Raw genomic sequence first — 24,562 nt, forward strand, 5'->3', positions numbered from 1 at the left:
CCAAGTGGTCCATTAACAGATGAATGGATAAACAAAATGTGGAACATGCATACAATGAAATATCATCTGACACATGCTACAACATGGATGAACCTTAAGGACATTATGTTAAATGAAATAAGCTAACCACAAAAGGACAAATATTGTATGATTCCACTTATAGTACTTAGAGTAGCCCAAGTCATAGAGAAAATGTAGAATGGTGGTTGCCAGGGACTGGAGGAAGGGTAAATGAGGAGTTATTGTTTCATAGGTACAGAGTTTCAGTTTTGCAGGATGAAAAGAACTCTGAAGATGGATAGTGGCGATGGTTACACAATGCGAATGTAATTAATGCCACTGAAGTGTACACTTAAACTGTTAAAATGGTAAATTTTATATTATGTGTATTTTACCACAGTTTTTACAAAGACAATTTAAAGAGGATCAAATAGAACTCGCAGAAATGGAAAATATAATCACTGAAATTAGAAGTTTGATGGATTAAATAGCTGATTAGATCAGGTAAAGAGCACTCTGAAGAAATACACAAAATGTAGCACAGTGATACAACAACTGAAAATACAGAACAGAGGTTAAGCAACATGAGAATAGAACAAAAGGTCCAACATATGTCTAAACAATGTTGAAAAAGAAAAGAGTAGAGAGGGAATTCCCTGGCTGTCCGATGGTTGGGACTCGGCACTTTGACTGCCAAGGGCTCAAGGATTCAATCCCTGGTTGGGGCACTAAGATCCTTCAACCTATGGAGCAAGGCCAAAAAAAAAAAAAAAAAAAAAAAAAAGCACAAAGAATTACCAGCAGGATAAATAATAAGAAATCTATACCTAGTAGTTACTGTGTAGTGAAAATGCTAAATACTAAAGACAAAAAGATTTACAAAACCACCAAAAAGAAATGATAAACTGTCTCCAGGAAGAATAATTATAATGAAAAAAAAAAAAAGAATAATTATAATGACAGCTAACTTCTCAATAGCAATAATGGAACCCAGGGGATAATAAAATAATATACTGAGAAAAGTGAACACTAAAGCAGATATACTTCAAGGCTGTGGGATTTAGCCTAGTAAATGCACCTGCTTGGTTCAGTAGGAACACACTTTTTTCTTTTTAATATTCTACAGGTGATGTTGATACATACTCCTGGTTAAGCAGAGGAAGCAAAGGAGGAAAAGGTAGAAAGAGAGGGAGGGAACATAATAAACAAAACAAAATGTTAACAATTGGGAAAACAAGGCAAAGAGTACTTAATTTTTTATTGCAACTGTTCTATAATGTTAACTTTCAAAATAAAGTTATAGGGCTTCCCTGGTGGCACAGTGGTTAAGAATCCACCTGTCAATACAGGGGACAAGGGTTTGAGCCCTGGTCCAGGAAGATCCCACATGCCGCAGAGCAACTAAGCCCGTGCACCACAACTACTGAGCCTGCGCTCTAGAGCCCGTGAGCCACAACTACTGAGCCCATGTGCCACAACTACTGAAGCCCGGGCGCCTAGAGCCCGTGCTCCACAACAAGAGAAGCCACCACAATAAGAAGCCTGCGCACCACAACTAAGAGTAGCCCCTGCTCACCACAACCAGAGAAAGCCCGCACACAGCAACGAAGACCCAACACAGCCAAAAATAAATAAATAAATTTAAAAAATAAAGTTATAAAAAGAACAAAAACACATACATACATCAGAATTATAAAATTCTGTTTTAAGATGCCACTATTTCTAAACACTGATTCTAAAAATTCTAATAGGAAATCATGCCTATAAATTAGTCCAAATTGTCCATTACCTGGGAGTATTCATCATGAGAGAATAGAGGTTGGATGTATTTAATCAGTTACTGAAACCTGGTAACACACAGGTGTCAACTAATTCATGACAACATCACCATAAAGGTACAGAAAAACATTCATCAAGTTTCTATGCCTTCCCTAGCCCCTTCTTGACTTTGTACTTAATGATATTCTTAGCTCTTAAACTATGAAAAGTTCCCCTGGGTGATTTTGGAGATAAATTTAAAATTCCATTTTCTAAAACTTAATGATTCTTCTCTCCTCACTAACCTTCACACCCAACCTCACATCAAACCAATAAGGAGAAGAGAAACACAAGCTTCACGTTCTCTCCTTTTTCCCCTTTCAATTTCTCCAATCCCTCTATATCTTGAAGAGCAGAAAAAGTATACTAACAATTTTTAAGACAATTCTGTGCAAGACAGTGGAAGAAGCTTTACATTATCTTGTTTAATAATCAAGCCAGCCATACAGCAGGTATTATCCTCATTTTATAATGAGGAAATAAGTTCAAACAATTCACATAGTTAATAAACCACAATTCTAACCCAAATCTGTCTAGCTCCAAAACCCCTGTACTTTCTACATCATAGTGCTTTGAGTCACATTTGTTGCCTCAAGTTCTCCTTTTAGAATAACATTTTTATAAAGTACAGAACCTTAGCAGATAGCCTGACACCAAGATCCAGCTTCACAAAAATAGAACCTTGAACAGAAGTTTCTCAGTCACAGATTAAGAGCTTTCTTCCCTCTCCTATAGACCCCAAAACTACTTTTAGTTTCATTTATTCTATCTACTACCCTATTTAGACATAACTTAAACCAAAAAAATGACATCTACCTATTGAATACTTCCATGTAGAGGCTTTTTCCATGAGCATGGTAGATTCCAGTTATAATTTTATCTGATCCACTGTTGTGTTGGGGGGCTCCCCCAAGATCACTCCCAGGTTCAATGATTCACTACGACGACTGAGCACACAGTTGTACTTAAGTAATGATTTACTGAAGCTAAAAGATACAAAGCAAAATCAGCAAAGGGAAAAGTCTGCAGGAAATCAGGTACAAGCTTCCAAGAGATTTCTCCCAGGGGAGTCACAAAAGACACACTTAACTCCTCCAGCAATGAGTTTTAGCAACATGTGTAAAATGCTGTTTACAGGGTAAGCTCCTTACAGGTTCGGTACCCAAGGTTTTTCTTAGGGGCTGGTCACGTAGGCACCCTCTACCTACCACGTAGCAAAATTCCAGACTCCCAGAAGGAAAGTAGGTGCTGAGCATAAACCACATTGTTTGTACTAACAGTCTAGACACAGTGAGCCACTCTTCACAGTTCTGGGAATGGTAGAAACCCTCCCAAAATCAAAGTTCCTAGACACCAGCCAAGGGCCAACCTTGTAAGCAGGGGGTTCTAAGGATTATCGGTCACAAGCCTGCTTATGTTCAGTCTTTTCTGCACCGCTGAGATGTTCTCTTTGGAAACAACATACTGCTGCTGTTTTGTTTTTGGTGATCCCTGTTTTCTATCCAAAATGTGTCTCCAGGGACTTCACTGGTGGCGCAGTGGTTAAGAATCCGCCTGCCAATGCAGGGGACACGAGTCCAAGCCCTGGTCCAGGAAGATCCCACATGCCGCGGAGCAACTAAGCCCGTGCACCACAACTACTGAGCCTGCGCTCTACAGCCAGAGAGCCACAACTACTGAGCCCGCATGCCACAACTACTGAAGCCCGTGCACCTAGAGCCCGTGCTCCGCAACAAGAGAAGCCACCACAATGAGAAACCCATACACCGCAACGAAGAGTAGCCCCCGCTTGCCACAATTACAGAAAGCCCGCGCGCAGCAAAGACCCAACACAGCCAAACATTAAAAAAAAAAAAGTGTCTCCATTTCCTGTCATTTTAACTAAAGTTTCCTTTCCTGAGATTTATATGTTTTTTATAACTTATCAGCTGCTTATGCCCAACTTTTAAAACTCTTTTACAAGCCACAAATACACTAGATACACAATGTTATGATTAAATTCTGTATCTAACCTTAAGGAGAATACCTGTGAGAAAAAAATCCTTTTAAGATTTAAAGACAGTAAAAAATTAATCTTAGCACACCGGGATAAAATCATTTGATGCAATTTAATAGATATTGATCATTTATACTGTAACAGACTCAATAACTATAATGCTTCTTTAAGGAAAAGGAAAAATGCGGACCTCACTTCCATTACATTTCTACACATTTCTAATTAATATGTACATTTACAAATTAGCTGTTCACATTGTTGGAGCGCTATCCTTTTATAAATCACCACCTAAAAACTAGACAGTAGGACTTCCCTGATGGCGCAGTGGTTAAGAATCCGCCTACCAATGCAGGCGACATGAGTTCAAACCCTGGTCCAGGAAGATCCCACATGCCGCGGAGCAACTAACTCTGTGCGCCACAACTACTGAGCCTGCGCTCTACAGCCTGTAAGCCACAACTACTGAGCCCGCCTGCCACAACTACAGAAGTCCACGCACCTAGAGCCCGTGCTCCATAACACGAGAGGCCACTGCAATGAGAAGCCCACATATCACAACGAAGAGTAGGCCCTGCTTGCCACAACTAGAGAAAGCCTGTGCACAGCAACGAAGACCCAATGCAGCCAAAAATAAATTAAAAAATTTATTTTAAAAAAACTAGACAGTTAACCCACACTTCCTTCTTCTTGAAAGAAGTTAAACAACTCATGACATTTTAAAAGGAATAGAACACAACCCTGCTGTCCTCCTCCACATTTTTGAGTTAATGCCTCAGACTAAGTATGCTCTGTTCAAAGGGTCACGTTAAAAAATTAACATCATAGGAATATTTTACTTCAACTTAAAAAAAGGAAAGGTTTTGGGCTTCCCTGGTGGCGCAGTGGTTGAGAGTCTGCCTGCCGATGCAGGGGACACGGGTTCGTGCCCCGGTCCGGGAAGATCCCACATGCCACAGAGCGGCTGGGCCCGTGAGCCATGGCCGCTGAGTCTGCGTGTCCGGAGACTGTGCTCCGCAACGGGAGAGGCCACAACAGTGAGAGGCCAGCGTACCGCAAAAAAAAAAAAAAAAAAAAAAAAAGGAAAGGTTTTTAAATATACATATACAAGGTCGTACTTTCTTAGTTTTGGGGTTATATCAGCAAATGCTGGACTGAATTAGTGACTGATCTGTACCGTGAAATAATTGAATAATTGAAATAATTGCTGAAATGTCTTCTGCTGTTTTCCCCTACAATCTGTCCCATTAATGTATCCTGTCCTTAAATAAACTTAATAATGAGCTCAGAAGAATGAAGAATACAGAAGCCTTCAATGAAGAACTTATCTAAGGAAACAGGAATAACAAAAGTGTAAGACAAAAGTATGGGTGTTAAATAATGTGAGGAAGAATAAATGCAAAAGAAGTTCTAAGAGGACCAAAAAGAAAAAACCCCTTTCTTCTTTAAGATTTACAAAGTCTCAAAATATATGAAGTGAAAAAAAGACTGTTAACAAAAATTGCATGTATGTTTTATATACTTTTTGATTAACAACACAAACTATGAAAAGAGGGTTTAAAAGATTACACACGAGAACTTTAATGATTGTTGTCCCCAAACAGGAAGATGGGTTTGGGGTTTGTTTTACTTTTTGCTTATGTTCTTTTTTTATAATGAAATATACCACTTTTGTAATAAGAAAAAATTAATTCTTTTCCTTTCCCCTTAAAGAAATGAAAGAAACGAGTAGTAAATATATGGCTTTTTTCCCCCTTTTTCTAAAGATGAAGCAAGATCTGTGTAATAAACATTTTATACTTGTACAAATAATACAAAAAACAAACATTTCACACTTGGCCGGCCATTCTTCTGTTAGCTTTGTAAGCTGTCCCCTCAAAACTCAGTGATCAAAAATAAATAAAACAAAATACTCCAGGAAATATCTTCAAGTTAGAAGTCAGTTAACATGCACCATCACCCTCCCTATTAGTACAGACTATCCTCTCATTGAGGTCCTCCTTAGACCTTAGACCATTCTTCACTTCTATTATTTTCCCCAAAATTATCCTCCTCAAAGTAAACTGCTTTTTCTCTTTCTATATTCATTGCAAATAACAAAAAAAACATTTATATTATTGTTAGAAAGCTAGGGACTTCTCTGGTGGTGCAGTGGTTGAGAATCTGCCTTCCAATGCAGAGGACACGGGTTCGATCCCTAGTCGGGAAACTAAGATCCCACATGCCGCGCCACAACTACTGAGCTCCTGCGCCTCCACGAGAGAGCCCACATGCCGCAAAACTACAGAGCCCACACGCTCTGGAGCCCATGCACCACAACTAAAGAGAGAAAACCCGCAGGCCACAACTAGAGAGAAACCCGCACGCAATGGAAGATCCCGCACGCCTCAACGAAGATCCCGCATGCTGCAACTAAGACCTGATGCAGCCAAACAATATAAGAAAATAAATAAATAAATAAAACATTAAGACAGTCTTTAAAAAAAAGAAAGCTATAACACAGAAGCTCATGCATTAAGAGAGGCAGCTTGGTATAATGGAAAGCACAGTGGGCTGAAGTAAGTCTTACATTACAGTCCAGCTCTGACTGTGCCACTTATTGTACATTAATTTAGTGTAAATAGGAGATAAGAGGATTCTTTTGTGGTAGGTTGTCTTAAGATATTTCTCTTTACACGACACCTGCTAACTGGAAAAAAAATTGTTTTTCAAATAATATAGACATATGTAGAGTTGAAAGTGGAAGTTCCTTTCATATCTCTCCTCCCACAACCACCAAGGAACCTGAGACTAATAGGATGCTCTTCTAATAGTCCAGCTGATAACATCTGTTTCATTCACAGCTCTCTGGGCCTAAAGGAACCTCCTCTGAATCTGAGACTCAGAGATTCTAGAGTTTGAGCTCAACACAGTTACTAGATAGAAATGTGGGTCTTCTCTCTAAGGCAGGGGGTTAGTGTGTTGCATACAACACAAAGAATGACCCAATATTTAGCAACCAGCAGAACAAACTTAAGGTAGTCATTACTGCTCTCAATCAAATATTTCTAGCTGCCCTCCCAGGCTCATAACAAAACGGCACCTTCCCCATCCCCTTGACATGATGTGATGCCAAGCACCTCTTCTAGTTTTTAAAGTTTCCACTAGTACTTGATTCACCATTCTCTCTTTCCCTCTGCAACGCAACCGCCAGCATAGAATGACGGTATAAGACTAACAGCCTGGGTTTCTGGGTGAGAAAAGATAGGCAGAATCCCTCTCCCACCTCTGCCAAGACCCCCTCCCCTCCAACACACACTGATCTACACTGAACAGGTAGTGTGAGTGACAAACTTTTGATGTGTTAATGCACTAAGACTGGGGTGGGGAGCTGTTGTTACCAACCTATAACCTAATCTAACTAGACAAACCAACTGATTCTGAAGTTAATATAAAAAAATAAGCAAGCAGGCATAGCCAGGAATATTCTGAAAATAAAGAGAAATGAACTAGTCCTACGGGATGGCAGCAACAACAAAGAGCTTATACCTATAAAGCACTAATTACATGTCAAACACTATTTCTAAGCACTTTATAAATTTACTCATTTACTCCTAATAACAACCTTATTAGATAGGTATTATCATCTCTATTTTACAAATAAGGACACTGAATTATAGGGATGTTAAGTAACTTGCCCAAGATCACACAGCTAAGGAAGTGAAGATTTAAAGCAAGGCAGTTTAGCACAAAAGTCTATATATTCTTATTTATACCACACAATATAAAAATACACTAAAACAGTGTGATACTGGCACATAATTAGGCAAATCAACAGAAAGAACAGAAAATCCAGAAACAGAATCAAATGCACACAGGATTTTACTATACAAAAAGGTGAATAAACATAGTTTATTCAATAAGTGGCTATTTTGAAATCCCTATATCCTTTCTGTCAGCAATTCCAATTCAAGGCATTTATTCTACAGCTATACCTAGCACGTTTCAAATGATACATAAGATTTTTCACTACAGCACTGTTTGAAACAACCAAATTATATAATTCATCCATACAATGAAATGTCATGCATTAACAAAAAGAAAAGCAAGTTCTTTACTTATTAACATGAAAGAATCTCCAATATAAATTAAGTGAAAAAAAAAAAGGGAGGTGCAAAACAGTATATATGCTTCCATTGTTCTCAAAAAAAAGCCTGGGGGGATACACATGCATATACACATGCATATATGTATGTTATGTGTATATATATATGTATATATATGTGTGTATATATATACACACACACCTATCTGGAAGTATACATAAGAAACTGGTGATTTGGATTGCCAAAATGTGAGTGGCCAGGGAAAGGGGATGGCAGAAACACTTCTTTACCATATGATTTTTTTTTTTTAAGAAATTTTTCTTTTTTAATTAACTTATTTATTTTTGGCTGCACTGGGTCTTCATTGCTGCACGCAGGCTTTCTCTAGTTGTGGCGATTGGGGGCTACTCTTTGTTGTGGTGCACGGGCTTCTCGTTGCGGTGGCTTCTCTTGTTGCAGAGCACGGGCTCTAGGTGTGCAGGCTTCAGTAGTTGTGGCACACAGGCTCAGTAGTTGTGGCTTGCAGGCTCTAGAGTACAGGCTCAGCAGTTGTGGTGCACGGGCTTTGCTGCTCCACAGCATATAGGATCTTCCTGGACCAGCGATCAAACCCGTGTCCCCTGCATCGGCAGGTGGATTCTTAACCACTGTGCCACCAGGGAAGTCCCTATACCATTTGATTTTTTAACTATGCAAAGGTACTGAGCATTCAATAAATAAATAAATGATTTAAATTTTACAAGAGAAAAAGACTGAGCCATTTAGCAGCAGGGATAAATGCCAAAAGAATACATTGAGAATTATCATGATAAAGAAGCTGAGCAGCCATTACACTCCATGTACTACAAGCTGAAACTGAGAAAGCCAGCTGGAAGAAAGGAAAACTGAACAGATATAGAGAGCAAAAACTATGCCAAAACCTTGCAGCCCCTAAAAGAGAAAGATGGAGTATGCAGTGTTAATTTCTAATGGCTTACTAGCTCCAGTTTCCATGAGGCCCAGACACACCACGACTCCTACCGATGGAGTGTCATGATCTCCAGTGTACACACATACAACACACACTTCCACTGGAGTTAGCTCCACTGGTTCACCATTCCCCTCCCCACCTTTTTCTTAAGGCCCCTACAACTAACTTTTCTATTCATATGAATGGAAAGGTATTTCAGGATGATACCTTTGTGAGAGAGAAAAGTACCCTTTGTGATAGAGAAAGACTGTGATCTACCTAAGTGAAGTGCTAGAAATATCCAATCAGAATGCTGATAACTGTACCAAAATAAAACTATACATTATACTTAACTATATATCCAGAAGCACTGAAATCTGGGAATTAAACCAAGGGACAGAAGCCTAAATACAACATACTATCTTGTATTAAGGTCTCAAGATTATCTCAGCCTTAATGCTACCGTAATTGTTAAGTACATTAACCAATAAACATGTTAGAAAGGCAACTTTAAAAAAACAATAGCTATCACTTTTTGAGTACTTACCATTCAGCACGCACCCTCTGGGAATTTTACATGTAATATTTATTTAATTCTCACAGCTGTATGAGGCAGGTACTATTAGCATGACTATTTTACAGATGAGGAAACAGAAACATATAAAAAATTCAGAACCCTAAGAGACCTTCGAAATTATGTATTCCCATGCAAGTTATTTATTTTTTACCTATGTCAAGATATTGGTATGCTAAATCATAAATTTAATCCAGGATCTAAACCCACATAGTCTAACACCAGAGTCCATAGCTATTAACAGCATGCTTATAAATGGCACACTGACTGATGTTATAATTGAAAGCACTCAACTAGAAAACCCAAAAGCTTCAAGAACTGCAAGTGTGAAAAATCTGTTTACATCAAGATTAGGTAACAAACACAAAGTCATTCCTGGTAGATCAGTAATCTCTTAAATATAGCTTTTTAAGGAAATATTTTCCTGTTAATAGTAATTATCTAGCTATCTTTTATTAGTATTTCTTTTAAATTCAATTCTAAAAAATATCTAAGGGGATTTCCCTGGTGGTCCAGTGACTAAGACCCCCATACTCCCAATGCAGGGGGTGGGGGTTTGATCCCTGGTCAGGGAACTAAGATCCCACATGCCGCACGGCGTGGCAAAAAGAGTAAATAAAATAAAAAATATCGAAGAAGGCACAAAACAAGTACATGAAGGCTAGTCTCAAAATAAAATGGTAATACTTACTAATCCTTAATAAAGTGAATTGTATATGTTATATTGTATTTTTCCTTCTATTTTATTACCATGAAAGCTTTGGGAAGACAGTGGAGCATCAGTGCAGAAAATCGCCCCCTAGGTGCAGCACAAACTTGGGAAAACCACAAAACTTAAGTCAAGCTCTGCTTCCTACTAGTTATGTGGCCTTAAGGTAGGAGACTTACTCTCTCTTAGCTAAACATCTTCATCTGTAAAACCAGGAAATATATATAGCTTCTGGGGTTGTGTTGAGGATTAAGTGATAGGGTAGAATAAAGTGTCCAGGACACAGCAACCAATCCTTTCCCAATGCTATTATACTGCTAAAGCACAATGGTTAAGAGCAAAACGTTTAGAGTTAGACATGTCTTATTGTGAGACCGTTTTCATCATTTATTTGCCAAGGACTAAATGAGATAACACCTGAAGTAGACTAACATATAAATGCTGAATAAGTATTACTACATAAGTAATACTACCAAAAACAAAAAATGGGCGCCAAAGGTAACTAGAAACTAAACCTAGAAAAATAATAAAAGTTAGACTCTAATCTTTCTGTGCTCTACTACTAAGCTATGGGTCCATGATCAACTTGTTTCATCTGCCTAAGCATTAGTTTATTCATCTGTAAATCAAGGGTACCAGAATACTGGGAATTCCCTGGCAGTCCAGTGCTTAGGACTCTGCGCTTTCACTGCCAAGCACCTAGGGTTCAAACCCTGGTCAGGGAACTAAGATCCGGCAAGCTGCGCAGCACAGCCAAAAAAAAGAAAAAAAGTGTATCAGAATATATAATTTCTTTTTTGATGTGGACCATTTTTAAAGTCTTTATTGAATTTGTTATAATATTGGTTCTGTTTCATGTTTTGGTTTTTTGGCCACGAGGCATGTGGGATCTCAGCTCCCTGACCAGGGATGCAACCAGCACCCCCTGCATTGGAAGGTGAAGTCTTAACCAGTGGCCCACCAGTGAAGTCCCAGAATACATAATTTCTGAGGTCTACTCCAGTTCTAAATTTTTATACCTCTGTCTGTCTGGCTACCAAAGTCATAAATTTTATCTTAAAACAACCAACACCGTCATATATACATACACTCACCCTAAAGGAAAAAAAATATAAACCTGTAGCAGATCGAAAAATTTAGAGATTCAGGGAAATGGCCAAAAATGGTAAGCACTACAACTCCAGTTGAAGATTTTATTTATTTTTTTATTTTTTAAATTTATTTATTTTTGGCTGCATTGGGTCTTCATTGCTGCGCGTGGGCTTTCTCTAGTTGCGTCAAGCTGGGGTTAATATTCATTGAGGTGCACGGGCTTCTCATTGCAGTGGCTTCTCTTGCTGCAGAGCACGGGCTCTAGATGCACGGGCTTCAGTAATTGTGGAGCATGGGCTCAGTAGTTGTGGCTCTCGGGCTCTAGAGCGCAGGCTTAGTAGTTGTGGCGCATGGGCTTAGTTGCTCCGCGGCATGTGGGATCGTCCCGGACCAGGCATCAAACCCATGTCCCCTGCACTGGCAGGCAGATTCTTAACCACTGTGCCACCAGGGAAGTCCCTCTAGTTGAATATTTTAATAAGAAACATGTTAATGTCAAATACTTTAAATAAGAAAAAATTATTTTAAAAAGGAACACCTAAAAATAATGAAATTTTTTTTTCATTTATAGTTGCTAATTTCAAATACACTGTATTTTCAAATTACACTGTAATTTCAAATACAGTGCTAATTTATAGTTGCTACAAAAAAACAGAAAATAATTACAGCATTTTGAGTACCTGCCTAGCTCGCAAAGACTCTCCTGAAACATCAATCTCACACAGTGGTAGGCCCAGAGCAGCTACATACATTCTAGATCAGTGGTCCTCAACCAGGGGTGATTTTATCTCCAAGGGGATTTTGGCAATATCTAGAGACATTTTTTGGTTGTTACACTTAGAATGTGAGCGCTACTGGCATTTAGTTGACAGGGGCCAACAATCCTGCTAAACACCCTACAATGTACAGGATAACCCACACGAAGAACCATTCAACCCAAAATGTCAATATTATGGAGGTGATCTGACCACCAATCACAGCTACTCTCCTGGGAATCTGGAACTGAGACTAAGAAATTAAAGTTTAATATAGACCATCCTTTTGGTCAGAGAAAAGATTACCAAAAAAAAAAAAAAAAAAAAGGCAAGTATGGTATGAATTGAATGTCTAAGAGAGAAGAATAAAGTGAGCAAACAGAAGTCAAAACAAGAGACAGAAAATAAATATTTCTTGAGTTTTTAGCAGCCTTTCACGTCCTGTTTTTGGGCCAGCCTAGCTGCATTCCTGTTCTTGAGCCTCCACTACCTCCATATAAATTTTCTAGGTATTACATAATATGGAGTTGGTCTCTCCTACCTGTAACTAAGAGTCCTACTCACACACATTACCCACAGAAAACTGCTAAGATAGAAGAATCGACTACAGCAGAGTAATAGTTCAACACAAGTAAATCAAAAATAAATCTCATGAAACTTTATAATAGTAAGAAACCAATGGTGAGGTATAGAAAAAAGATCAATGAGAACTAATCTATAAATATAAGGACAACAGAGGAAATAGAAAAGGTAATAATGTGGAAACCAGGGAAAGAGTCAAAATTTCCTGAACTAGAAGGACAACCAAAAACCAAAGACAGTTGGTATACGATATAAAGACTGAGAAATAATCATTTAAGACAGACTCCTCAAACATCTACCTACCAAGCTCTTAAGCTTTAAGAGGAAGAATTTTATACAACTCAATAACACAAAAACAATTCAGTTAAAACATGGGCAGGGGGTTTCCCTGGTGGCGCAGTGGTTGAGAGTCCGCCTGCCGCTGCAGGAGACACGGGTTCGTGCCCCAGTCCGGGAAGATCCCACATGCCGCGGAGCAGCTGGGCCCGTGAGCCATGGCCGCTGAGCCTGCGAGTCCGGAGCCTGTGCTCCGCAACAGGAGAGGCCACAGCAGTGAGAGGCCCGCGTACCGAAAAAAAAAAAAAAAAAAAAAAAACATGGGCAGGGAATTCCCTGGCAGTCCAATGGTTAGAACTTCGTGCTTTCACCGCTGAGGGTGCCAGTTCAATCCCTGGTCAGGGAACTAAGATCCCGCAAGCGGCGCGGTGTGGCCAAAAATTAAAGACAGACAAAAAGAAAAATAAGTTAAAAATGGGCAGAGAATCGGAATAGACATTTTTCCAAAGAAGACATACAAATGACCAACAGGTACATGAAAAGGTGCTCAACATCACTAACCACAAGGGAAATGCAAATCAAAACTACAAAGAGGTATCACTCCATGCTGGTTATAATGACTATCATTAAAAAAAAAAAAAAGATAGGGTTGGCAGGCAAGGGTGTGGAGAAAAGGGAGCCCTTCTGCACTGTAGGTGGGAATGTAAACTGGTGCAGCCACCACAGAAAACAGTATGGACTTTCTTCAAAAAACTAAAAATAGGGCTTCCCTGGTGGCACAGTGGTTGAGAGTCCGCCTGCCGATGCAGGGGACACGGGTTCGTGCCCCAGTCCTGGAAGATCCCACATGCCGCGGAGCGGCTGGGCCCGTGAGCCATGGCCGCTAAGCCTGTGCGTCCGGAGCCTGTGCTCCGCAACAGGAGAGGCCACAGCAGTGAGAGGCCTGCGTACCGCAAAAAAATAATAATAATAATTTAAAAAACTAAAATTAGAACTACCATATGAACAGTGATCCGACTTCTGGGTTTATACTCAAAGGAAATGAAAACAGCATCTTGAAGGAATATCTGCGTTCCCACGTTCACTAAGCATTATTCACAATAGCCAAGATAGGACACAACCTAAGTGTCCATCACTTTGAAAAGTAACACAATAACAGGGAGCTACCCAGGTAAACATATATACTTTAAGCTTATAATATAGTTACCATAATTAAAATATGTTAACAATGTGCAGGAAGAAATAAAGATGAATGGAACAATGGAAAGAGTTTTTAAAAGATCTGTGGACATTTGAGAATACATAAGAAATACAGCTCTTCAAAGCAGTGGAAATTGATGAACTATTCAATTACTAATACAATGGAAAAACATTAAGTTGGTTCCAACCTCAAACATGTATATATAAATTTCAGAAAGGTTCAAGCTGGTAATAAGAAAAATATGAGGAAAACAGGAGATCTTTAACAATCTTGTACATATTCGTCAATAAGAAAATGGTTAACATCTAAACAAAATGGTTAAAATATATATCAAGAGCACAGAACACTATAAAGCTATTGAAAAGAATGAGAAATGTACACATCCTGGCACAGAAAGGTCTTCCAGACATATTAAACGCAAAGAACAAATCTGAGAGAAAAAAATTCATACTGTAAATGCATTTACTTGCATTTATGAAATGGCAAGAGAAGTATTAATATGTGCCCTCACATAAATATAAATACATAAAAAGTTCTGGGAAGATAACGTATCAAACCATGAACAGTAGTTTCCTCTAACAAGAGAATATGGATCATGGGTCGGAACATCAAAGAGGACTTTCATGTCTAATCTACATGCTTCTGTATTGATTTATTTTTTTTACATTTAGATACCTTTATATATTTTCACACAATTAAAAAATGCAAATTTCAACATTAATAAAAGAAAGCTACTATAACAAAAACCTTGAAGTGTCAACGCTTCTTTCCTATAAGAAAAAGATCGGTGATATGAATTACGTCTGTTAGTACTGCTAGTCTTAGGAAAATTTTTAAGTTTTCCTAAGAAAATTACCAAGCTTTCTTAGTAATTATCTGGAACCACAAAATGCTAACTGGCAATCTTTAGTACTAACTCAGTATTGTTATTTTAACTTGCTGGAATTAGCATATAGAAAGGAACATGTTAACAAAACTGTATATGTACATATTGTATATTATATTAAGCCACAGAAAATTTTCTTTGACCTTGACCACATCAAGTGAAAGGTTTTCTAAACCCTCCCTCTCCTTGGAAAAGCAAACCAGGGAATATAAATTGCCTGGGCCTGCTGAGCTTTGTGTTCTGCTGGATCAAAAGCCAATACTGGCAGAGTTCACTACAGAGGAGCCTGCAGTACCACCACCATAGACTCAGCGCATTTACAGAACAAAGCAAAGACAGAGAAGAAGCTCAATATAGGTCTCATTTTTTTAAGCAACCAAAATAAAATCTGTCACAGTATTATAGTTAATGTGCATTTATCTGTGCATTTATTTGAGTGAGAGTTCAATTGAAAATAATTGACCTGGGACTTCCCTGGTGGCACAGTGGTTAAGAATCCGCCTGCCAGTGCAGGGGACACGGTTTGATCCCTGGTCCGGGAAGATCCCACGTGCCGCGGAGCAACTAAGCCCGTGCACCACAACAACTGAGCCTGTGCCCTACAGCCCGTGAGCCACAACTACCGAAGCTCATGCGCTACAGCCCGTGCTCCACAACAAGAGAAGCCACCGCAATGAGAAGCCCGCGCACAGCAACGAAGAGTAACCCCCGCTCGCTGCAATGAGAGAAAGCCCGTGCACAGCAACGAAGACGCAATGCAGCCAAAAATAAATAAATAAATTTATTTATTTAAAAAAAAGAAAAGAACTGAGAAATCATTCTAATTAGTACAATGATCACAAATTTACATACTGAAATTATGCCCTCAACCCAAAAAGGCAGAGATTAGTAACCAACAGTTATTATAGAAAACATCACACTTCCCCACTCACCGACACACAAGACTAGTTTATTAACTGTTTCATGAGAGTGTTCATCAATATCTACTTAAGCAACATCATTCTTTTGGACAGCAATTTTAAATTATACCTAAAAATTCTGAGATATTAACACAGGCAATTACTGTAAAATAACTGAATAAAGAAACATAGAAAATACTCTAGAGTGTTAAACTAGTTTTTTTTTAATTCTATCATACTACTTAAAAAGGAAAAAGAAATGTCTTTATAAGTTGCATATTAATAAACTAAATAGATCACTTTAAGTGGCTACATAGATTCCAATACAAGGAGAAAAGGAGAGTTGTAATCTATCAAGAGGGAGTGGGGGATATAAAGTCTTTAAATAAGAAATATTAGTAATACTAAGTCTAGAGGTTAAGCCAATAGTTCAACATTACCATGAGATTTCAAACTGCACTGTGAGTGCCTACTGCTCCATTTGTTAGGCCATAATATCTAAGTCTCAATCCATAGCCACAGAGTAAGTATATAGATCTAACCCTGGTCTACCATTCTGAAACCCTCATCATTGGTCTCAAGAGAGATAGGGTAAAAAAAAAAAAAACACTAAAAATCTTCCTATATACACACACATACATATACATATGTACATATACACAAACTCCAAAAGGAAACTAGGCATCATCACACATAACTACAGAATCACAAATAGGTATCCCAATTTCTTTGGTCTCTTATCTTTTTCAATTTGAGCAAGCAAGGTTTTACGGGGTTTAAGTGAAAAAAACCCTGCAATTAAGTACTCAGAACATGCCTGGCACACAGCACTCAATAAGTGGCAATTATCTCTTCACAGCTTCTTCCAGGGACTAAGGCCCACTCTAAGTCTGTCAGCAGAACTCTGTGTGTCTTAACTCCCTTTTCCTGACACAAGATTCTTTCAAAAGTGCACCTCTCAACAGACCTTCTACATATGAACTTTTAGAGATTTAAGAAAAAAAAGCTGAAGCCAAAGCATCTCTTCCTGCCGCAAAAAAAGTGGCATAAGACAGTGGACACCTGCATGTGGACACTAGACTTGCAACAAATGGACTTCTGAACCAGTTTTAAGTAGAAGAGTTAATACATTATGTTTTCTGACAACTGACAATCTTTGAATTACTTTTGATCCACCACTCTTCTTAATCTCACATTACCAACAGTTCTCAAAGTGTGGCCCCAACCAGCAGCCTTCAGCAACACATGAAAACTTATCAAAAATGCAAATTCTCAAATCCCACCTCAGACCTAAATAATAAACTCTGGGGATGGGACCCAACAATCTGGGTCTCCACACTAAAATTTGAAAATCGTTCTATATGATCTGGTGAAGTATCAACAGTGACACTCCAAATTTATCTATTCCAGAAGAAATCTGTTAAGATTGATGAGGTTAACATTACGTATTTTGAAATCTTATACACATAGTATATGAGAAAAAGCCCAAATTGACTCACAAAATTAAGAATATAAAAGTTCTACTAAAACATGCTTTTAGCTTCCCTGGTGGCACAGTGGTTGAGTCGCCTGCCGATGCAGGGGACACGGGTTTGTGCCCCGGTCCGGGAAGATCCCACATGCCGCAGAGCGGCTGGGCCCGTGAGCCATGGCCGCTGAGCCTGCGCTCCGCAACAGGAAAGGCCTTAACAGTGAGAGGCCCGTGTACCGCGAAAAAAAAAAAAATGCTTTTAACAAGAAACTTTATAACCAGAGGTAAAAATAATACAAGGAGGCACAAAAAGTTCTTAAAGGATGTCAGACGAAGGAGATTACAATATAAAAAATCATTAAATATTAACTAGCAAACAAATGTGCCAGCTTAGAATGAGGTCTCAACCTAAACTTTACATGTGCCTTGGCCTGTGTTTCTAGTTCAACTTCTGTGAAGGAAGAAAAACAACAGTATAAAAGAGTAAGAAAGACCCATAAGACAAATAATCCTAAGAAGATAACATTTACCCTCAAGGAAGGCAGGTCTAAGGTGATTTCAGATCCCCAAAATTTCCCTACCTTTTTGCTGCTTTCTGAAAGTCCTTTAATAATCAAGAGTCACTTGAGAGAAAAATAGAGACTTAAACAAAACAGAGACTTAAAATATAAATGCTGGACTTCCCAGGTGGCACAGTGGTTAAGAATCTGCCTGCAAATGCAGGGGATATGGGTTTGAGCCCTGGTCCAGGAAGATCCCACATGCCGCGGAGCAACTAAGCCCGTGTGCCACAACTACTGAGCCTGTGCTCGAGAGCCCACAAGTTACAACTACTGAACCCGTGTGCCACAACTACTGAAGCCCACGCGCCTAGAGCCTGTGCTCCACAAGAGAAGCCACCGCAGTGAAAAGCCTGCACACCGCAATGAAGAGTAGCCCCTGCTCACCGCAACTAGAGAAAGCCCATGCACAGAAAGGAAGACCCAATGCAGCCAAAAATTAATTAATTTTATATATATATATATATATAAATGCTAAGACAATTCTACACTTTAGCATGCTATCGTGATGACAACAGCAGTGTTTGAGTTAGTTTACAAAACATTTTCACATTAGACTGATGTAATCTTGACAACCATCTTGAGGTAAGTAACAATGACAACAACAAAACTACATTTACTGAGCACTTAGAGCCTTACAAAATTTTATCATTTAATTCAACAACCTGCTGAGGTTGGAGTTGTAAACCACTTACTAATGTCAGACACAAGGCAGGATCTGAACCCAATTCTATCTAATTTTAAAACCCATCTTCTTGGGACTTCCCTGGTGGCACAGTGGTTAAGACTCCACGCTCCCAGTGCAGGGGCCCTGGGTTTGATCCTTGGTCAGGGAACTAGATCCCACACGCATGCCACAACTGAGAGTTCACATGCCACAACTAAGGAGCCTGCCTGCCGCAACTAAGACCCAATGCAACCAAATAAAAATATTTTTTAATGGATTTTAAAAAATAAAATAAAATAAAACCCATGTTCTCTAAATCTCTACACTATGGCAAGATTTGGAGACAAAGGCTTGAGTTTTCAGGCCCATAACTTAACAGCTGTATGCCCTTGGGAAGTCACTTAATTCTCTTAACTCTTCATCTATAAGATGGGAAGATTAGCATCTGTCCCCACCTATTTCAGAGTACAGCTGACCCTTGAACAACTCGGAGGTTGGGGCACCGACGATCCACGAAGTCGAAAATCCTCTTATAACTTTACAGGTGGTCCTCCATATCCAGGTTTGGCATCCCTGGATTCAACCAACTGCGATAAAACTATAGTACATATTTATTGAAAAAAATCTGCCTGTAAGTGGACCCTGAAAGTTCAAACCCATGTTGTTCAAGGGCCAACTGTAATTGTAAAGATCAAATAAGATAAAGGACATAAAAGGTGTTCATAAACTCAAAAAAAAAAACTATACAAATGTCATCATTACTGATTTTGACAGAGAGAGTAAAGAGAAAAAAAAATGATATAGTATAGTAATTGCAAGGGGAAAAGATGCTCGTTTTTCTTTTTAAAGCAAGACCCTTAAGGAGAAACTTCAGACTTCAAAATTTACCTGGGACCTTACTGTCAATTGGGCTGTGATAAAAGAATCTGTACCACAAATTATTTTGTCACTTTTCTAAAAATACAGACACACCCAGATACCTGTAACTTACACAGATTTGGAGGTTAACAAAAACCTAACAGCTGATTTCTTTTTAAAAGTCTGGTTCTCATAAGAATCAGTAGCCACTATACTAGGTCACCATAATTAAAATTCCCTTGCAACGGCCTTCCTGTTCTTTTCTACAGTATCATTTTCAACCTGTGGTGCCGACATCTTTCATTCTGCAAAGACTAAAACATGAACTACAAATCCTAAATAAAGAAATCAGACCACTTAAACTGATGAGTTTAAGGGAAAAGTTTTATTACTCAAAACTTCACAATTTAAGGTTAATTTTTAATAGCATTTACAGCAAATGAGTGAGAGAAAGAAAGAAGTTGAAGTGAAATCACTCAACTGTTGTAATGTATGTCAGATATTAAAAAGACAAGGAGGTATTCAACCCTAGATTACTAGTCACAAAACATCAGCTCACCAAAAAGGTTCAATAGCAGATTTCAGAAAAATCACACAGCACTCACCTCTTTCATACCAAAAAACAGCCCAATTATTTTTATTCCTTCTAAATCACATTCACAAAAGGCATTTTTGGCAAAGCAAATTATTATAACAACTTACATATTAATAAAAAAATATTCCCATTTTCAATGAGAAAACACCATTTCTTTTATCTACAGAAGAAAAATCACAGACTCTGATAAACCCACTTCTGTAACGCACATACATTTTTACTGACTACATACAATATTTAATCTATATTTAAACCTACATGTAAACTCAACAGTCAAACCTAACTTTCGTATATGAAATTATGTGCTAATACCTCAATACTGAAACTCAAGACAGTGACTTGTACACTAGTTGCCAGGTTTTTTGTGTAAATGTCAAACAACAGGTCCACTGAGAAGCTTTTGAATCTAATTGAATTTATTCATTCAAACCAGAATTTATCATGTGTTTCTAAGCAGTGGTTCTCATCTAGGGGCAATCTAGCAATGTCTGAAAACATTTATGGTTGTTACAACTGGTGGGGGGCGGTGGTGAGGTAGTTTGCCAGAAAGGGGTGCTACTGGCATCTAGTGAGCAGAGGCCAAGGATGCTGCTAAACATCTTACAAAGTATAGGACAGACCCCCACAACAAAGAGACCCACAACAGACCCACCCCAAAATGGCAATAACTGCCAAGGTTGAGAAACTCTGAGCTATAGAAGTTTATAAACACCCATCTGTCTAAAAACAGTACTCACTTAACCTTTGTTTCCTATATTATTTGCCAATTCTATTCTTTACATACTAGTCTTTGGCAACAAACTTACCCTATTCCCATCCTTTCAATCAGCTTCTAACTTCCAAACTTGTCAATACAGCCAATTTCAAAACTTATTATCTTTGACTCATCCCTATTTTTAATTGTAGTAGTTGTTGTAGTAGTAATGGCCGGGGCCAACACATATTTAGCCCTTACTACATGCCAGGCACTATCCTAAGTGCCTTGTACATATTAACTCATTAATCTAGGTACTATTATTACCAGGAATTCTTATTATCCCCATTTTACAAATGAAGAATCCAAGGCACAAAAAGGTTAAATAACTTGTCCAGGGTCACAAAGATAATAAGCAGTCAAGCCAGGTTTCAAATCCAGGCAGAATGCCTAAGTATTCCAAAGTCGTCCTTTCTTCTTTCATCCTCTAAACCAAATCATAAAATCCTTAAGTTCCACAAGGACAGGGACCTTGTTATACTCACAGCAACATCCCCAGGGCCCAGTACATAATAGGTGCTCAAAAAACTTTTCTTTGTTGAATGCATGAAATATCCCTCAAACTCACCCCACCTGTTGCCACTGCCTCCGCTCAAGGCCAAGGCTTTCAGCACCTCACACTTGGCTTTCTCTACATAGCCTATAAACTAACCAATCAGGTAAATGGATATAAACTCCTCTGCCACATTTTCAATAACCCAAAGTATTCAAAGTTTTCTTCCCACTGCTTCTCAATTATCAGTAGAATCATAACATCTTAAGAGTCAGATGGTACCTTAGAGATCATCCAATCCAACATTTAACAGATAAAGAAACCCAAAAATGTTAAGTGACTAAATCACCCAGCCAGGTGGAGCCAAGACCAGAACTTGATTCTTTCAATTTTTGCTCTAGGATTCACTCCTAGAGGAGTTGCTTAACTCATGACAAATGTGTCTCCTCACTATTCCATCAACAAATTACGTTCATTTCAATTGTTCACACTTGTTTCTCCTGCACAGCCTGCCCTCTTTTTCTTGCTCCACAGATGCAAATCCTATTCATCCTTCAAAATCTCGTCCTATTCCATTCTTCATGACCTCCTCCTTCTCAGAAAATCTTACATCCTGAATAGATGCTAGAGGAAGAGGATCACCATTACCGGGCCAAGTTTAATACATAACTAACACGTCCCACAAAGCAAAGCTACTTGGATCATTTCTTCCCTGAAACCTATTTACCCATTCTTTGCTCCTATGTTTCTGGAACTGATTTCAATACAGACTAACTTACATGGCACCTTCATAAAATGTTTATATACCTGGAAGAGAAGCTCACTCACATCTTTTAGAGTAGACACGTAACTCCTGAATGGCCCAAATCACCTATACCTCTTCCATTAGGAAACTCAGGTTGTTCACAAAGTCCAAACCCAGAACTCTGATACAACTCACCTAGCAGTCACAGCTTCTAAGGTTCATCTCTTTCTCTGCATACTATCATTTGTCTTAACTTCCTCCAAAACTCCATTTCGGAGGAACAGTTCACACTTCTTTTCCTTCCTCGTCTTCCCTACACTACACAGTACAGAATACCTTCTTTTATCTTTTATTATTTTCCATATGCCTCTTCAGTGAAAGTCCAGTTTGCTACCTCTTATCCAACCTCAACTAGCCAGTCCTTTACACAGAAGTCACATCTATCTCTTCAGCCTCTCTCAGGTCTTAGGGTATCTCAACTCCATGAAGGTTACTTTTGGTTTTATCCCCCCTTCTCCATTCTCCCTTCCTCTAGACAAGTGGCCTCAAAAGTGGTGTGGATGCAGCTCAGAGGAAATGCAAAAGGATCCACTGGGCTGCTGGAAAAAATTTATTAGAACTCTTGTTATATTTATTTTTTCATCTCATCCTTTCTTAAATTCTGTTTCTGTGTACATTTCTAAGTTACCCATTAGTACAGTAATAAAGATACATAAATTCTTGGAGTACGTGATCACGAGTCTGGAGACAACTGTTTTAAAAATACCTTGATAATGAGGACAAAGTAATAGGTTCCAGACCATATAGAGGATGTAAATATGTATATGTGTGTGTGTGTGTATATATATGCACACCTGGTAGGAAGAAAAACTCTTGTTTGTATCCAAAGTCCTAATGATGCCCACCAACCTCTAACCCCTGCCAGCCATCTCAGAAATGTGTCCTACTCAAAAGAGCAGAACAGAGGATGGTTTGGCAAAGCCCTTCATTTCCAGTTTGAAAAAAAAAAAGAAATTCAAAGTGCTAAGATACTACCCTTATCTTTCCCGTAGAAGGGTATTTCAGGACACTGTTCACTATCCTGACACTACTCATTGCCTGATTTATACGTATATACTTCAAAGGCCACTACCTACTGAGATTCAGTTCCTATTTCCCAATCCCTCGAGGCACAACTCATGCTCCCTTCGCTAACGACCGATTTCTACTAACACCTGGACTGAACTCACACCTCCCTTCACCCTTCTCTCCCCTGAGGACACTATCCACCGTCTTCCCCGAGCCCCACAGTCGCGTCCCAGTGCAGAAGACAGTCCATCCAAGGTCCCTAAGACCACTTCTCTTTCCTCCTTCGCCCCCGGGAGCTGCCAGCCAGGCTGGAGACAGGAGGGGGGAGGGGTATGACTCGCCTACCGTGACTGGCCCAGATGGCAGCAGATTCCGCCCCCACTCTTGGGCACCCCTCCACCCCTCGACCCCCTAGAGCTGCCTGTCTGCCTCCCACCCCGCCCCAACCCCACCTCCGGCCTTCCCCACGCCCTCACGCCGGCTCCCGGACACACTCACCGTGCTGGGTGAAGATATTGAAGCCGGCCTCTGCGGTGCGCCCCGCCAGGTCCCGCCTGCGGCTGGAGGGCCTGGCTGCGCTGCTGCCCCGGATCCCGCGGGGTTGCGACTGCTGAAGCCCCGGAGCCTCCCCGACGCGGCCCACCTGCTGCCCCATCCCTGCACTTGCGTACTCCCGCGCCCCCGCCGACCCGTGGTCACATTCCTCCTCGGCTCCGGCCTCGGGCTCCAGGCGCTTGCTCCGGCCTCTCCTTCCCACTCGAGGCCCCGGCCCTGAGCGGTCCGGCCACCGGCGTCTCCCCACCCGACTCCTCACAGCAGCCGCCGCGCTGCCTCTCGACGCCTCACAGATTCTCCTTTTCCCTCCCCATTCCGCGGCTCCGCGCCCTTAACGCTGCCGCCGCCGCCGCCGCCATCTTTAAACCACCGAGCACTGGGAGAGCGTGGGACAGAGCGTCTCCCGCCCCCTACCCGACCAGTCACCTCCGCTACTCGGAGGGAGGGCTTCCCGGCGGCCCCGCCCCGCCCCGCCCCGCCCCGGTCCCGGCTAGTCCGCGCGCCCCCTTCTCCTCGGAGGGTGGGTTCGCCCCCGTCCCCCGCAGCCCCCGTAGCAATCTCACTGGCACGCCTACCGCTGCTTCAGGTCTTTCGGCCCTTCGGTTCGTTCGCGGCACCTCGGCCTCCCACATCCGAATCCGCCTTAGCCACCTCCTCCCACGTTCGTTTCTACATGCTACCGCCTTTTTTAGGGTTGGTCGGTCTAAAGCCTTCCCTGTCCCACCTCCACCTGTCAAATCAATCAGTCGCGCTGAGCGCCCCAGGTGCACAGCTCGCTCTTTAGCAGGCACAGTTGGGACAGAAAAGCACAAGGCGTTTGGTGCTTGCCATCCAGGTGAGGCTCCCTAAAATGCCCCGGAGAATTCCTTTAAATACCCTCGTCACCAAGCCGACCTACAGTCAAAAGTAAATGATATAAAATTTACATGAAGATAATAAAAAGGTACATTATTTCATTGTAATTTTTTGAAACTATT

At 40.2% G+C, this 24,562-nt stretch overlaps 1 protein-coding gene across 5 annotated transcripts in view; it reads right to left on the reverse strand.

The window, feature by feature from the left end:
* ABL2 (ABL proto-oncogene 2, non-receptor tyrosine kinase) overlaps positions 1 to 23,960 on the reverse strand; it is a 99,991-nt gene extending 76,031 nt beyond the window's left edge. For 2 of the 5 annotated variants that reach the window (XM_032604282.1, XM_032604254.1), the window contains exon 1: positions 23,529 to 23,960. In XM_032604282.1, the coding sequence (XP_032460173.1) occupies positions 23,529 to 23,685 (157 nt within the window). In that variant the 5' untranslated portion in view covers positions 23,686 to 23,960. The remainder of the gene's footprint in view (positions 1 to 23,528) is intronic. The other 3 variants (XM_032604273.1, XM_032604246.1, XM_032604264.1) reach the window with 2 other exon arrangements.
* Positions 23,961 to 24,562: the final 602 nt, after the last annotated feature.

Source organism: Phocoena sinus, chromosome 1 (genome assembly GCF_008692025.1).
Source record: "Phocoena sinus isolate mPhoSin1 chromosome 1, mPhoSin1.pri, whole genome shotgun sequence".
NCBI classification, from domain to species: domain Eukaryota; kingdom Metazoa; phylum Chordata; class Mammalia; order Artiodactyla; family Phocoenidae; genus Phocoena; species Phocoena sinus.